At 46.0% G+C, this 17520-nt stretch overlaps 2 protein-coding genes across 2 annotated transcripts in view; one reads left to right on the top strand and one right to left on the bottom strand.

The window, feature by feature from the left end:
- T265_09895 (hypothetical protein) overlaps nucleotides 1-17520 on the top strand; it is a gene marked incomplete at both ends in the record, with an annotated part of 37216 nt that overhangs the window by 14259 nt on the left and 5437 nt on the right. The window contains 4 exons of the mRNA XM_009176107.1: nucleotides 4798-4946; nucleotides 9277-9376; nucleotides 10824-10912; nucleotides 12043-12279. Coding sequence (XP_009174371.1) covers nucleotides 4798-4946; nucleotides 9277-9376; nucleotides 10824-10912; nucleotides 12043-12279 — 575 coding nt within the window. The remainder of the gene's footprint in view (nucleotides 1-4797; nucleotides 4947-9276; nucleotides 9377-10823; nucleotides 10913-12042; nucleotides 12280-17520) is intronic.
- T265_09893 (hypothetical protein) overlaps nucleotides 16572-17520 on the bottom strand; it is a gene marked incomplete at both ends in the record, with an annotated part of 28119 nt that continues 27170 nt past the window's right edge. Inside the window, one exon of the mRNA XM_009176105.1 lies at nucleotides 16572-16698. Within this exon, the coding sequence (XP_009174369.1) occupies nucleotides 16572-16698 (127 nt within the window). The remainder of the gene's footprint in view (nucleotides 16699-17520) is intronic.

Genomic DNA, 17520 nt, shown 5'->3' with positions numbered 1-17520 from the left:
TCCGCCAAGTCAAGGGTTGGCCACCTCTCTGTTTACACCACTCTGAATTGGGCATGGAAAACAGCACTCTCTTCGGCAAAAGATGGTTGGGCGTACGCAACACATGTCACAACCAACTAATACACCTTCCGAGATACGTAAAGCGCCCCACAACTTTCAGTACTTCTCCCTGGATTGTAAGTGGCGTGTTCAGTGACTGCACGTCTACGAGAATGACCTTGCACTTTGTAGATGCAAAGTGCATACCAAAGGACTGGATGACTTTGGTCAGTTCATCCAAGAATACTTGCGCCTTTTCCTTCTCTTCGGACATGAGAACGATGTCATCTGCGTATTCCGGATCGACAAGGTTCTCTTCACAGGCTACTTTAACACAAGGGTTTTGGAGACTCCCCGGCGTTCGTCTCATAATTTCATCGATCACAAAGTTAGAAAGGAATGGAGAGAGTGGGCATCCCTGACGGACACCGCTTTGTGTGCGGAAGCATTTGAAGAGCTCTCCGTACACTCTCACACGTCCAGAAGTCTGAGAATACAAAGAACGTATTATGTTTACAAACTTCCGGCGCACTCCTTGGTGGTGTGACGATTCCAGTGAAATGTGACCTCTGGTCGGTCACGTGTACTGTCGGCAGTTTTTGGGGCACAGTTGAACATTTCTATAGTTGCCTGCATTGTTAAGAAGACTCATGTCACTTGGAATAATAGCCAATCTGAAAGAACTCTTTGCTAATGTACTACTCAAGGTTGCTGAAAAGGTTGCCTAGTAGTACATTACAAAGATAGACACATCGCGATATCTCCAATATCGCAGCGACTGAAACATGAGGCGGCATGGTGCAGCCCATTCAGTTGCCTGAGAACATCACAAACGAGAGGTCCAGCTGGGTTCTAGGTGCGTCTTATGAAAAAAAAAACAAATTAGTTTGCAAATGAGTGTATATTCGCTAACTTTGCTGAGTTTCGAACCAAGTTGGCCCAGGAACGCGCTCTGAAAGCACTGCCTGTTTACACTGACACAGAACGCAGCTCACTGCTTGTTGGAATACATCAAAATTAGTGTTTGGCCATCAGCAAAAACGCCTCCACTCCTAGCTTCACTCCAAGACGACGAGAGTGTGCATTATCTAACACAGCGTTACTTCTACCAGGAGGAACTACCAATCTGATGTTAGGGGACAGCCTTCCATCATCGCGCGCCGACCGAAGATCTCACAAAGCGTCGTGCTGTGACTGAACTTCAAGAACAATCACCGTTATCAGCCACGTGCAATGAGAGCCGATATTGAATATCACATGAAAATGAACTTGATGCAGTCTTTTGACAACCCAGCAGACAATCAAGGGCACTCAACTGAGTTCGCATTTGAAGAATGAAAGAACCAGTCATGGTTGTAAATGAGCAAGGATACCGTCAAGACACCCTAGTCTAGACTGGGGGACGATTAGGCCTTTAATCCAAAAGCCTGGCTGCAAGACAGTAGTACTTTTGCGGAACTCTACGGTTTGTCATACATTTTGACGAGCTAGTCACAACACATTTTGCAACACGAGCATGGAAGACCAGAAGACTTTCATCCATTGGCCAACTTCGCAGGGATATCCCTCATTAGAGCCAGTCGAGTCTCCTTGTGACCCCAACTATGGTTCCTGTCCAGTTCATCCGTTTGAGCTCTACAAATTTTGTTCGGTTCGACATGCACCAACGCATCAGTCTTATCCTGCTTTTGTTTTGAGGGTAATGGAAAAGGGTTCCCGGGATGAAAGCATTCGCAGTAATAGGAGAGCTCTTGTGGCAAATTATTCGAATGAAGGTCAAAACCTCAGACACAGGCAATCCGAAACGGTTAAGCACAGAACACATAGTATTTGGAGCTTCCCACAGAGGCATACGTCTAAGCAATTCAAAATCGTTGTTCCTGGCCTTGATCTCTCAACATACTAACAATGGAGCATCTGGTTCTCGAATTTCCAACCACCAAGGAGAACTGTGAAATTCGTTTTGGCTACAATCAACCAGTCACCAGAATCCCCTCCACTCTTGCAGTGCGCTTGTCCAGACCCGCGGAAAGCCTTGTTGCCTCTAGGATTGACGGAAGTAGATTTATGCGTCCGACCACTCCCTCCTTCGAATTGACTGGTAACTATACTTCTTTAAGCCAGAAACTACTGATCAGCTGAGACAAACACAATTACCTATCGTTACTAGTTTTAGTACCAGTCTATTCTGGAAAGCCGAGGATCACCGTACAGCTGTTTCATCCCCATTGAGGACCATCAACAGTGCACATTTCAAGAATCTTAACTAGGGGATCCCCAATCCTCATGGTTGCCCGTCTGCCTACTTAACCGTTCGAACGTCAGCTGTTTCTGGAGAGGGACACTAACCTCACAGTTACAGGCTCACAAAGCGATTTCCAAAGTACGAGATTCGGATATTGTAATATCAGAAATTTGGTACGGTACTTCTGCTTGGCCCTTAGCTTTCATACAACTAACCAGGCTAGGATGGGGTAAACCTGAGATTCAGTGATGAACTTGAACCATGAACCTCACACTCATCTCGTTCCCTCCATATTACTGTACGGATCAGAAACCTGGCTGCTGCGCGCCGAGGACGTCAAAAGATTTTCAGTGTTTGACTATCGATGTCTTCGGAGCATTGCCCGAATGTGGTGGGAACACCGGATCAGTAATGCTGAAGTTCGTCGAATGGTATTCGGGAGAAGTAACTCACCCTCGATAGATGAACTGATCACACTGCATAGGTTGCGTTGACTTGGCCACGTACAGCGTATGCCAGTTGACCGACTTCCTCGAGAGGTTCTTCTTGCACAAGCACGTAAAGGGTGGAAAGGAGTCATAGGTGGTGAAACAATGACTTGGCAGCGAAGTATGAAAGCTATTACCAGCAAACTCAGCGGCACTGGTCATTGCCGTCTTCCTTGATGGGGATCTTGAGATTGGTCACTGCCGTCTTCCTTGATGGGGACCTTGAGACGGGCTACATCAATGGTTAGAGACATTGTCAGATATGGCTCAGTCGCGCCCTCAATGGCGCTCGTGCACCCAAGCTATTGCCTCCAATGCATAGCTCTACTCCCAACCCACTCACTTGACAATCCACTTACAGTGTTGTATTTACGCACTAATTTATGAGCTCCCGCCTCCAATGCGCAGCTACCTACCTCATCTCCCCGAATCATTGGTGGACGAAACTTAGCAGCTACTGTACGACGAGTACTTATTACAGATACTCCCAACCCACTCACTTGACAATCCACTTACAGTGTTGTATTTACGCACTAATTTATGAGCTCCCGCCTCCAATGCGCAGCTACCTACCTCATCTCCCCGAATCATTGGTGGACGAAACTTAGCAGCTACTGTACGACGAGTACGTGGTTATTACAGATAACAATGGTGATGGTGATGATCTTGAATTAAGGCGACAAACAAGTAAATAAGTGGGAACACGTGATGCAGATGCCGTGAGTGAACGATACTTGGCGCCATATCCTGGGGTTTCATGAAATGAGCACTCCTGATGATGATTTCCAATAAAGATGAAATAACTGTGCTGCGCTTTCCCACTTCTCAACTAGGACCGGCTTCGCTAACAGGATGAAACCTCTAGTGAATATTACCAAACCTATTGACATCCCCATGGATCAATAAGCAGCCCAGACGGAGGATAATTTCACTAGATATAGGGAACTTTTATTGACAAGTCGTTACTCAGGTGCAATTCAAAACGTGAACTGTGACTGAAGAGTGAGTTGGGCCTTGGGAGATCTGATCACCGTTCGACCACGGTGAATTATTTCATGGTTTGGTCAGCTAAACATAAACGTTTTCATTGTAATGTACTACTCATAAGGTTGCTGAAAACGCGTCAACAGCCCGCGACCGGTTTCGCACATTTTGGGGCTCATCAGGTCAATTTGGTTTCAAGTAAGACATAAGGTTGACGGAACTCATGGGGCTGTGCCTACCTGATGAGCCCCAAAAAGGGCGAAACCGGTCTTGGGCTGTCGACAGATTTTCAGCAACCTTATGAGTAGTACGTTACAAAGATATACATGTATCGCGATATCTCGAATATCGTAGCGACTGAAACATGAGGCGGCCTAGTGCAGCCCATTCAGTTGCCTGAGCACATCACAAACGAGAGATTCAGTTGGGTTCTAGGTGCGTCTCATGAAAAAAAACAAATTAGTTTGCAAATGAGTGTATATTAGCTAACAAACGTTTTCAGTTTCCAGTTGCTCGTCCGTTTCTTTTTTGAAGTGAAAACTGGAGTGATTGTCACGAACCTAGCAAACTGTTTTAGTTTCACTGATTATCAATACGAGTAGATCTAAGAGTTATAGAAATTTCCAGTTGCTTCAGGTGTAATTTGCACTGCATTGGTGCGGGGCTTCATCAGTTCTTTTCTGAAGCCAAACCGATAGAGCTTCGCGGCTGACTGATTGGACCTTAGGAATCCGAAGGGAATTTTTAGTGAGGGGTAACATGGGACCATGAAGAGTGCATTAAACACACTCGCACCATGGTCCGAAAGAAGAATATATGCTTGGTTTTAGGACGTCTAACTAACAGGGTTTCACTGTAAACATGCACCTATCCGAACAAAATATTACCTTGGTACATTCGAATGGCCTCTAGTTTTCGTGCCCAAAATTCATACACCCAACTCGTTAGGTCTCTAACACTCCAAACCAGTTGTTCCACAAACAACACGTCTTTTTAAAAATGGTAGCTTCCGTGACAAACCTCGTTCCTTCCTTTCTTCAGGGCTTTTGTGTGTGGTCCCTGCTGAAACACCAAGGTCTACTGGTCAAAGGGGACATGTCTCTGGGACTTCTGATGACTCCTGATGAGAAACGACTGTATGCGTTCAGTTCACCCGAAGCGGTGCGCGATTTCATGGTCGTCTCGGATCAGTAAGTTTCAGTCATCTAAAATTTGTGTATTCAGCGGACGAACAGCGGTTGATTTGTCGGAAAAATTCATGCAGCCCTTGTAGGGTTTTTTTTGCAGCTTCCCTGATGGTATGTGGCTCGCAACCCAAAAAAGTTCCAGTCAATCTTGCCATCACACGAAGTAACATGCACGACCTGATCTGCACATAGTCTTTAAGGGATAACAGTCCAGAATCCTCGTGTTTCTTCATAATGTTTGTCAACCCAATGTATGTGTGTGACGATTTTGAAAGTAAAACAAAATTTTGCCGCCATTTTCGAGATCTGTCTTATTTTGACCAACTGAACAGTCATCCTGGTCTCACGACTTCACCAACACCCTTATTTTTGAAGAGTATGGTCACAGCCATTAAAACTGAGAGCGAGTGATGAATGTGAAAGGGTTGCAGGAGAATATTAGGCAAAAAGAGGGAAGTGTCTCATTCGAAATCATGCCGTCAACTATTCCAGTCAGACAAAAAGAATCCCGATGTATGTAAGAAAGTTCGCTACGGAAAAACGCGTGTGAAGTCCAACAATCGAGGAACGGACTAACAATGTTGAATGCTCTGCAAGGCGAGGTAAGCGCTATCACGGTCAAGACTCGCACATCAGGCACAAAGTGTTCGTCATACTTGGTCTGGTGCGAGATTCGATGTACATTCAACGAATTGTGCTGCGCATAAAAGTGTTATGAGTGCGCGGGGAGCCCGCAATGGCAATCAAACACAGGTCACTGACTGCGACCTTAGAAAGTCTCAGTCCAGTAACAGCCTTGGTGGGCTGAGGAAAGCGGATCCCCTGATAAGAGATGACCATCGACCGGTGGACCAAAAAGTCGACATCACAACCGATTGCAAGTAGGGCTGAGATGATGGCGAGGGAATCTTTATCAACGCCGTACTTCTGCTTATTCTCATTCCACACAGTCATTCCATCATCATCATCATCATCATCATCATCATCATCATCATCGTCATCATAATCATCATTGTCAGCTATAAGAACCGCACACTTGTACAGTGGTTCTGGATACCACAGTTTCGTTGACCGATGATTCGGGGAGGTGAGGTAGGTAGCTGCGCATTAGAGACGGGAGTTGATAAATTGATGCGTAAATACAGCACTGTAGGTAGTAGGTGTCCTGCCGAGACTATGACTACGTCTACCGCCGGCGCTCCTGAACAGCGATTTGGTTAGGCCGGATGAGAGTCGTCGAAGTAGGTACTCTCAATCTCTCGAAGACGGTGTATCCCAGTCGACGGAGCCGTTTTGCGAATTTCTTTTCAACCTAATTATGACGAGCACTTCTGACATCATGCGTGATCCAGGGAGAGTGCAAAATACCCAGTAAACTCTCTGGTTGGCAACAGTTTGAACGACATGATATCGTCTGGCCACAATGACCATGCCGAGCGCTTCTAAATCTCGTCCTAAGCAGGTTGCATCGGAGCTGGATACCGCGAATGAATATCCGAGGAAACACTTGTTCTGGAAGTACAAGCCAGGCGAAGCGACCAACTCTCGTAAACCGCGGCTGTGAATGTCGTTGCGGAGACTATCACCTTAAGCAGCCACCAGCTCTTCCTCGGTGTTTGCGACGCACCAACGATACTACTGATATTGATACTACTACTAACAATAATAATAATAAACCACCTTCATAAGAGGCAGCAGTATCAGTGTTCACGGCTACAAAACCATAAGAGTTACTTAATTTCACTAATAACCCTAGGGCGAAAAGAGCAGAGAAGAGTGGGTGCGGGAGGGGCCTGTTTCAGGCCTATTGCACGCATTCTGGACTGTTTACACGTCCAAGCGCTCAATCAGACATTCTGAAATGAAACTGATGACATGAAGATCGCTGACATAGATTAGCCACCATTTCTCCCGGCGTCTCTAGACAAGCACAGGTATTCACTAGGAGTTCATCCTGGAAACCGCCGACCCCACCTAAACTCCTCCCTATCTTTTTCACACTCTTCGGCCAAATTGATTACTGAAACACCAGATTCTAGTTGTACCCATGCAACTCATGAAGAGCATTACCACTGTGCGTTGGTTTGACAACCTGCAATCCGACGTCAATAAAGCCATCTGGATGGATGCACCCACTAAAAATTCACGGAGCAAAATCCTGTGAGATGTAAGGTAGCCATTTCGTTAGGGCTGAGTGACATCAGTGACCTTGATAAATCTTGGGTGATCCGTTGGCAGTTCTGTAGGATGTATCTGCCGATCCGAAGCAATTGTACAGACACAGGCTTGAACATATATGGACCAGAACAGAGTGGGCACAGCTGTCAAGTATATCATCGTTTTCTATCGAGGAAAATGTTGGTAGCTGGGGTAGCGTAGATGGTCGTTGGCTTGTTCTCTGAGCTGGGCAATTTGATTGCAAACGTTACATCACCAGTCAAGTGACACCATCAGTGCGTCATTGAGGAGCGTAGGGGTGGATTAGTGATTGTGCGTTGAGTAGTGTTGCGTGTTTGTTAATCTACGCGCTGCTAGCCTGGGATGACCTTTGATCGTGATTAGTTGTTGGATCGGGCGGTTCCATTGGTTGCTCCGTTATCCTGTGTCCTCGTTCGCCGATGCCCACGTGACCTTTGAGCCTGGCATTCCCTGCCGTCGTAATCTGGTGGATGCCGCAGTGACCTTTGTCCTTGTGACCTTTATTCATTTGACCTCAAAGAATTCCTTGTTCATCTGATTGTCAATCCAATATTCGGTCCTCCTTGTGTGTTCCGCGCAACCACTAACCCACTGCTACTCACCACTATCCTTTCCAATAACGCACTGATGATGTCACCTCGATTGGTGATGAAACGTTTGCAGTCAAATTGTCCAACTCGGCGAACAAGCCAGCGACCTTATGCCACCTTTCTCGTCTTCTAGAAATACTCGATATATTTTCCAAATATTTACCAATAATCTTGCTGAATGACAGCGATGTCCTGACGTCTGTGTCCACCTGGCTGTTGAGTCTGGCTGAAGAATTTGAAGCAATTTCCGTCTAAATTCACGGGAACCTTTGAATAAACAGATAAGTGTCATCCTTCAGGAAATTGGACAGTCTTGAAATCAGCCTTCCTGGAGACCCTGAGAAGGGGAGACACACACGGGTAGGGACGTTGACAGGCATGGCATAGTGGGGCGCTGACTGGCGCACATGCAACTAAGCTGCTTTCCCTAATACGTTGTCTCACCCCCCAATTCACCCAAGGAAAGGTCCTTTGACACTCCTGTCTTTGCACATCAATTGTATCATCTGCCGATGCGTAGCTATCCACACATGTCTCCCCATATCACCAGCAAACGAAACTGTGGCAGCTAAAACCCGTGTACAAAATCTGCGCCGTTTTTAAAGCTAAAAATGATCAAGACGATGTGTATTCCGTACAATTTAAGTTCAAACAGAACATAAGATTGACGGAAAATTGGTGACTACACCTGCGTGTTGATTCCGAGAGCGCGGGGGGGGGGTGAAATCAGGCGTGAACTGTCGAAGAGTATTCAGCAAGCACTACAATCTCTCTAAAATCACACCGACTGAAGCATGAGGCGGCGGTTGTGCACTGCATTCGGTTGACGAAAGATTCAGCTGAAATTCAGTTGACTCTCCCATTAATGCAAAACTGGCACGCAAATGAGTATAGTTCGTGAATCTCACCTCTATGTGTTGGAGTAATACTTCAGCGAATTTCGATGATCAAAAACTGAAGAGCAATCTGCAGTATGGGGACTCCGAGACGGGCCACTTCATTGGTTCGAGACATTGTCAGACGTTGCTAAGTAGCGCCCTCAATGACACTTATGCATTCAAGCTATTGCCTTCAATGCACAGCTCCCTTCCCACTCCCATCAATGACAGTGCTGTGTTTACACACCAATTTATCAGCTCCGGCCTCCAACGCGCAGCTACCCACCTCCCCGAATCATCGGTGAACGAAACTGTGGCATCCAGAACCACTGTATTACAAGTACGCGGTTCTTACAGCTCCTAATTGTGATGATATTGATAAGCTATGGTTTGTCAAAAATCGTAAACTACGATAATGACCTCTGACAGACACTAACAATTAATTAGTTGGTGAGTTGCTGAGTGACGGCCGTTTGCACGAATTAGCTTGCTGATTGGTATATTAGCAAACCGGAGTATGCTTGACACGACGCCTTTATTCACTCCGTAAGGGTGATGACTGAAAGGCATTCATTATATAATCGACACATTCTGTGTTCTTTTAAATACCATGTTAATAATATGCAAGTCAGAATATGACTATCACTCATTCCCTTTCACTAACAGACTTTTTAAAGCGCTTCCTACTGTTCTGCGACGCCATCCTGAATTGATCCAGTTCCTCAAACTGGGGCATATATTCACAACGGGAATTCCCGGAGTGCAGGTTAGTAGCGTTTGTTCAACATTTGTACCCATTTCCTTGCATACCCCCGCAACGGTAGATTCCAGAAAACTGCTCTAACTATATATGATCAAATTGGACTAATAAACTGGGTTTGCCCTTTGTATAATGGTGTATAATTTTTGATCATGTGTGAAAGCTGCGTAACAGAGTTCGGTCCGCAAACCAACAACAAGAAAGCCCCATCGGTGGAGATATAGTGATTGCGTCACATACGCAGCCGTCGGTGGGAATTTCCTTTCAGAACCGTTGCCAAAAAACCAGTCGCTCGACTAACAAGTAGGTCATCAGGCTGTAGTTTTCCACGAATAAAAATGATAGCACTCGATCTACCAGTGAAAGGAAGAAAGCCTTCGCTGCGGAGTTTTTGATTAGAAAATGCCAACTGAACAGTTACAGTATATTGGACAGGGGAGCAAAACTCTCAGATGATCTTGTTTGGCAAAACTGAACATCCATCTTCTCCTTGAATGCGTCTTCCTAAACTTTCCTAGATATTCATTGACTGTCACTCAATTGCCAGCAAATGCTACAGAGCGACTTCACGAATTCCGTAATAGACCTCACTTTTCAAGAGATGCGGAGCGATTTATGAGAAAACTACATACTGCTCGCATACCCCATCAGTAGTATCACCGTTACACTGGAACCGACGATGCTATTTTTAACAGTACATGAAGCCACACTCATTGTCGACAACGTAAACATGATGGCAAGTTCCCTGATGAAGTTGGACGACTACGGTTGAATGTCGGGTAGGTGGGACGTGGCTCTACTCAAGAACTTGTCGAAAGGTAAGAATATGGTGGATGAATCCTCAGTCAGGGCGAAACCCAGCTTTGTTTTCACCAATCTGTCTCTCGGTAATAAAGTAAACTGCGAGAAATGATGCCAGGTGGCACCTTATCTACTACGGATACCAGCCTGATGCCAAGACGGTTTTCACATGACGTTTGAGGAGCTCCATTCCACCGGTATTCTGTCATCGTTCAAATCTACCTAAGTACGGTCTTCAGACTGTTCATCAGCTTCTTTGAATAGAGGGGCCAATTTGTTGGCGAGATGCCTTGTGGCGTCGAGGGACTTATCTGACGCCGGATTTTCATGGTTTACGATAATCTGATGTCCGTGCTCTTCGGCCCTTGCAATCCACTGGCGTTTTTTAGCATTCTTGAAGCTTCTGATTGTCCAGTGCCTCAGGGATCTGAGTGCGCTATCACAGTCGCACCATGATATATTACGCCTCAATAGGAATTTCTATTAGACAAGAACAGCATTTCATCCCCAGAATACATAACTAATTTGAAGGTCACTGATGATTCAGAGGTACACTTCTGTTTTGGTTTTCGGTAAACGACGGTGCACACTGAAGGGCTGAAAGCAAATCACATCATTCAGTGAATTCGTTTGTTTGTTTTTATTCTTCCAGGCGAACCTTCGGAAAAAAGCAACGAGCTCTGTGCAAACTATCCTCAGTAACTGGCGACGGGATAATGCGACACAAGTGTATTTGCTGAAGTAAGTTTGTGTCTTGTACACACTGGCTTACTTTTGCGAAAGATGCTTAACGTGATGGTGGGGTGGTCACTCTTTCAGAAGATGTAGCCAAGGATGCTTCAGGGGAGTAAATCTGGAGCAGCGTGATGAATAAATGGGGGAGGGGAACGAAATGATGTATTATGAAAATGTGGAAAACTTACCTTTCTGCGACTGTTTTTGTGAAACATATTTGATGAGCGGATTGTCAGAACCAGAGCATATGAGGAATGGGGCGTTAGTAGTAGGTAGCAGAAGAAAGCGTGAGGGCTCAGATACTGCCAGGTTGGTCAAACCTAGACAGGGGAAGTCGACAGGCGGAGGTCGGGTTCGAACCACGGCCGTCCGGTCAATTAATTCGCGCCCTAACCACTTTAGCCGGACTACGTGACTGTTTTGAAAGCATATTGCGGCGACGTAATCTAACGTTGTACTTTCAGAAATGTACTCTACTTTGCTTTCTAACGGAAGATCCGTGGTTCGAACCCGGACTTAGCATCTCGACTTCTCCTGTATAGGCATGAGTAACCCGGCAGTATTCCAGCCCTTGTGCTCCCTTCGGGTGGCATAGCAGCCACCTTTGCCCCTTCTTGTTTTCATAATGGTTGAAAAGGGGACAAGAGACGGCAGTGATTTGGAGATCTTACATCGATTGTAACATTCTTCGATCCAGATTACGTCCCATCAGTGAGAAGCCGAGAACTTGTATGCAGCTGTAAGATTTTCCAAACCGACCAGGAGTTGCTGAAAAGCCGCAGTTTGATCAGCAATTCAGATGGCGGAAAAATGGATCTCTGTGACGGTTGCTTTGGTCTCCTACACAATGATATCGATAAGTTAGTTGTGGAAGTAAAGTCCGCAATGTGTCATCAACTTTATTTGGTCATACGGTAGGTTTTTTCCCGTTATTTTTCTAACTTATGTCGGGAAGGGGGGTGTTCGCTTTCTCGATTATCATGAGTTCCACCGAATGCCTCCGGTCATTAGTTATTCGCCGAATGAATCAGTCATGGGGACCTTGCCTGCGAATTCATAATCAAGCAGACTGGACGCTAAGCAACACCTGAGTAAATCAACCTAAGACTCTTATTTTCACTGACCTTTCCCCTTAGAAATTCGTCAACCACAACAAAAGAGGACGGATACACCCAAGTTCCACGACCTTCTGTATTCTACCACGGGCTACGCGGGTGTGGTGGAATCGATCAGGCCGTGAACGCCGACGCTGCGACTCGAGGAGAGAAGGACTGGTGCACGCTCTACCGACCAACCAACGCGACCACAGTAGATCTCACAATCCCCGTGGAGCAACAGCTCCTTGGAAGCCTACATAAAGGATGGATACGATGGTATTAGACAAAATCCATTAGTATACGTGAACAGGTGTGGACGAACACGCTTTTCGCAACAGACCCATTCGTTGAAAGTCACAGCTCAAGCGAAACCAATGGTATTTCTTCAGATTAGCATTCTGTTTCGCGGTAAAATTACTTCACATGAAGTCAAAGCTCATTCGAGAAATAAGCTATATTTTCTCGAGATAACAGTAGCAAGTGAAAAAAACAGGTATTCCCTTGAAATTGGTATTGTTTCTTTTTCGGGAAAAGGTGCTGCGTTTAAAAAGAGCTGAATATTGATCCTGAGTGAACCTACAGAGACAACAAAGCGATTTGAATGGTTAACCTAAGTGGGATGACTTCCTCCCCAGTCGCGTAGGAAGGCCAGCATAATTTTGCTAACACATACCTCTCGGCGGCCATTAGCTTCGAAGATCCACTCAGCGAAAATCAATCAGTAACGGTCGGAACCTCCCTCCCTGAATAAACCACGGTAGAGTTACGAAAACAGTACTCCTTGTTCAGGACCCAGTGTACTATTTGACTACCAGATGCCTGAACCACTCGAGGAACGATAAACGATTCGCGCGGAGCTGGATGTACCACCGCGGGCGATCCCGCGGACTAGGCTTAAGCCAGAGAGAATAAGATCAACGAGAAAACTCACACAGGCCTGTTGTCAGCTATCAGACATTACATTGCAGTAAAGATTGTGTCATCTGTCATCCTTCGCAGAAGTTGTAGATGAAACCAGTCTTGGTTCCGGACATAATTCTGGCACATTGTTCAAGTTTCGCTACCTTGCAAAGATTATGATAATACGGAAGCACGATACGCCAAAACTTCCGTGTCCACTCGAAGAGGCTGACTGCTTCAAACACGTTTTGAAGTCACGACGCCAGTTTTAGATTTTAGCAAGTTCAGTTCTTTGTTGTGCATTTGTTCGGTGACCAGAGGATTGCCAAGAGAGAAGGAATCTGAGTGGCACAGAGTGAAATGAGGGAAACTTCGGACAACATAACATAGCCCTGTTCATTTCTGAATTTCCAAGCTCGAAAATTGCAAACGGATATGGGCTGGATATATCTGACGCCATAGCTTAGAGCATTAGTGATGAAAACGGATTAGGGGTCCTGTCAGTGGGACCAGAAGTGTCCCAGAAGAGCTGCTTGTAATCGAACAGTTCGGTGCTCAAATGACTTGTAGGGAGACAGCGGGTTCGACAATCTCTAGTGGAGTTTGGTGAGATGATGGTGATGAATTTCAGTAGGGATGAGACGGCCGTAGAGCGCTTCTTAACTCCTCAGCATACAGTGACCTCACAAAGGGAACGAAATATCCATTAAAACGCAGAGCAGTTTCCCCGTGTCAAGCTGCAACCTGAGGAATTGATTCCGCAGCTTTGATAACGAGTCATTATACCACAGCGAAAAGACTTGACAAGTGCGGCAGTCTTGTTCTGATACCTCACCTCCCAAAAAGCGATTTGTGGTGCTTCTCTGTTCACCGAACCCAAAGTCATTTTGGGGTCAATGAATGGAGCATACAGTGATTGGTTGCGTTAGTGACATTGCTGTCGTGTTTGTCCCACTAAGAAGACTCACTTAATGACAGTGGCAGACATTACGGTTGTTGGTTTGTTTGTTGAGTTGGGCAGTTTGATTGTAAACGATTCATCGCCAACCGGGATGACATCATCACTATGCTGTTAGGACGAATATCAGTGTGTCGGTGATAGTGCTGCTAGCCGGGGCTGACCTTCGATCATGACAGATTGTTCGGTCGAGTGGTTCCATTGGTTGGTTTGTAATCCTAAGTCCTAACTGGTCGGTGACCACGTGATTATTGAGCCTGGCCTCCATGTTCTCGTACTCCGGTCGGTGCTGAAGTAACCTCTGTCCCTGACCCCTCTGGGTTCCAGTTTGTGATATCTGTTGATCCACTCTAAGGAGTTTCCGGTATCTTGGTTTCTCAATCCGATATTCGGCTCTCTTTGAGTATTCCAGTTGATATATTTATCCTTTTCATGAAGTGTTGACCAAATTAGGTCAATTTCGATGCGTCAGCTGATCGAATCCGTCTTGATGTTCCGTGCGTTCAGAAACACTCCCTTCCCTGTCTCGTGTCTCTATATGCCAAGATTTTTGCGTTTCCCAGACTGAATTTATGACCTTATTCTTCCTTTTTGGGTGCCAAGGATAGGGAATCATGCTCTGTTACTCGTGCCCACGATTTTCTCCCAGTTTTTCCCACGTAGAACTTGTTGCAGTTGTCATTTTGTCGAAATATAAGTAGCTCGGGTGTGTTTACTGGTGGTTGATCATATGGCAGTTGATTTGTTCGCCGCGCTTGGCAATTGGCTTGCATGCGTTTCGTCCCCAGGGGTGCACCCAAAGCAGCCATCCAACAAACCAATGGGTTAAGAGGCATACACACCACAACACAGCAAAAATCACGGCTGGTCCAATAATAATGCAGCATTATTTATGTACCAACCAGCCACTCTTCAAAAACTACGTAAACGCAGCTAGACACGGAGGAAGCACCCACACTTAACTGTGCACTGACGGTGCTCCTCGTCTGGAGACGAAACGTATGTAAGTCAATCGCCGAGCTCGGAGGAACAGATCAACTGCCATCTGATCAACCACCTGTTGCAGTTGATTTGGTATATCACATTGTTCCTCTTGGTTTTTTCTTGGTCATCCTTCGGTCATCAGATCAGTTTCCTCAAAGTAACATTAGCTTTTCTGGGCTACGATGGTTCCTTTCTGAGCTAACAATGTGGCATTGAGTTCAGGATAGGGCTACTCGCCTGGTCGCTTATTCTTGCTGTCATTGGGACGTCTTCTTCTTGAAGCTTTTTCCTGATGGGATTCTTTGGATATCCAGTTTTCTGGAATACTCTGAATAAATGGTTTCCTTCCTTCTTCTTTGGTTCTGTGGTGTGCCTCAGCCCTCTTGAACAGGGTCTGGACGCAGCTCTTCTTGTGGTTCAATGGATGATTGCTGTCATATTTAATCCGTATGTCTCCTACCGGTGTTTAATAAATCGTCCAGCTTGATAGTATACTTGATGTCTTCAAACGTGGTGTTGAGCAGTTCCTGTGATGACGAACTTGTCGTTCATGTAGTGGATCCATCGCTTTGGATTGATGATTGGTAGTACCGTGCAATGTATTCTCTGCGTTACCGCCTCGGTGATAAATTATAAAATTGAAGTACCTATTGGAGTCCCTTTCAGTTTTTGATCTATTTGTTCATCAAAGCGTCCAAGCTTACAAATACATTGTGGTTGCATCGTTTCTGTCTTGTTTCGGTTATCGCAAACAGTTCCGTTTGCAACTCCCCTGGCGAGGTTGTGGTGAATTGAAGTAAACGCTGACAAGACATCAAACAGAAGCATGATTCCGTCGTCTTCTTTAGTGTGGTTTGCTCGGAAATCGATCAGCATTGCTGATCGTGTGTCTTGGTTCAGAAATCAGGAGTTCCAACGTTCTCCAGTGTGTGAGGGGACCGATTCGAGGGGGTGAAACGGCTTGTCGAATTGGAGTTCCTTCTTTGTGTACCTTTGTCTGTCCCTAGAATTGCGCAGTGTTGATGTCAGCGGCCTTGATTCTTGGCTGATTGTCTCATGTGTTGCTTGCTATTTCCTGAGAGCCGTGTGGTTCAAATATGAGTTATGTCTGACTGATTTGTAGGTCTTCGTGTCTGGCCCTTTCGATGTAATCCGGCTCGCTCATTGTCATTGTTGCGCGCCATTGGTCCGCCCATAGTATACTGGTTATCCTATCCCATTTTAGGCTAGCCAGCTTAGAACCTGCCTTGAAATCAAAGCACACCCGAATCAACAGTCATACGGAGTAGAAACATGCAACTGATTTCCGAACAAGAACGAGACGCATTTGCAAAATTTACAGTCTATGGATGGTAAGAAATTGTGAATTGCGTAGGCACGAGAGAGACAATCGATGTGATGGATAAATTTGTTTGCCTGAACATCTGTGGAAGTTCCGGTGAACTGGCTGGAGATGAGATCATTTCTCGAATCGGAAAGGCCAAGGCAGCTGTTGCCAACGTCTGACACCTGTGGTGTCGATGTCACGTGAGCTTGTCTGTCAAGGGAAGAGTTTACACTGCGGTGATGCGATCCATACACACAGAGGACATACGAAAGATGTCAAGGTTTGATCATCGTTGTCTCCGCAGCATTGGTCAGGTCTGGTGGGAATATGGGATTATTAGTGCTGAGGCATGCCAGATGGTCTTAGGAAGAAGGAACTTTCCCGCGATAGATGAATTACTCACACTTCATAGATTTCGCTGGTCGGGGCATGTACTTCGCATGCCAGGAGACCGTCTGCCTCACAGAGCTCTTCTCTCCCAGCCCTGTGCTGAGTGGAGGCGATCACACGGTGGACAGTGTATGACCTGGAAACGAAGTACGAAAACACTAACCAGTAAACTTAGTCGGGTGAGCAACTGCCGCCTCCCCGGATGGGGACCCAGGGGCTCAAATCACCAGTGGTTGATGACACTGGCGGAAATGGCCTAATCGGGCAGTTAGTGGCTCGTCTTCAATGCGATGGCTCAATGGTTAAAGCGCGAATTTACTGAGGGCAAGGTCCGTGGTTCCAACCCGACCTCTGCCACTGGACTTCCTCTGTCTAGCTTGGGCAGTATCCCACCCCTCGTGCCTCCTTCGTGTGGCATGGCAGCTAGGCACCGAAAGGGTGCTACAGCTGGACGATTTTTTCACCTCAGCCTGGTGAGTTTAGTCTGCCGTTTTGACGATTTGTCATCAAGTGCCCACTCACGCACCACCTCGCTGCGTGCTCACTGTAGTCACCTAATTCTTGCTATGCTATGCAGACATCAGTGACCTAAACTTTGAAGACGCCAAAGTAAGATAGCACTTACAAATGACTTATCGTTTGGCTTCAACGAAATCAGTTTGTTACACCAGGACTGACGCGAGTTGGTGAACACTAATCGCGCTCTATTTATCCACAGTGACTTCACCTGTTACATCACGGCTGCGGTTAATGCAACTGCCAGAATATTAGGACGGCTGGGTCCTCAAAAACAATTCGATCTTTCGCAACATGACAGTAATATTGCATTTGCTCTGTTGCAGCCATTTGGGTCGCAGCACTCGTTCTGCCATTGGTTCGTCCGCAACATGACACATCTTCGTCCGGTCTCTTTGCCTCTTTCCCTGAGATTTCACACCAAATTACTTAGGCTGTAGTG

This window comes from Opisthorchis viverrini (genome assembly GCF_000715545.1).
Source record: "Opisthorchis viverrini unplaced genomic scaffold opera_v5_317, whole genome shotgun sequence".
NCBI classification, from domain to species: domain Eukaryota; kingdom Metazoa; phylum Platyhelminthes; class Trematoda; order Opisthorchiida; family Opisthorchiidae; genus Opisthorchis; species Opisthorchis viverrini.
This window is presented reverse-complemented; position numbering and strand designations above follow the sequence as displayed.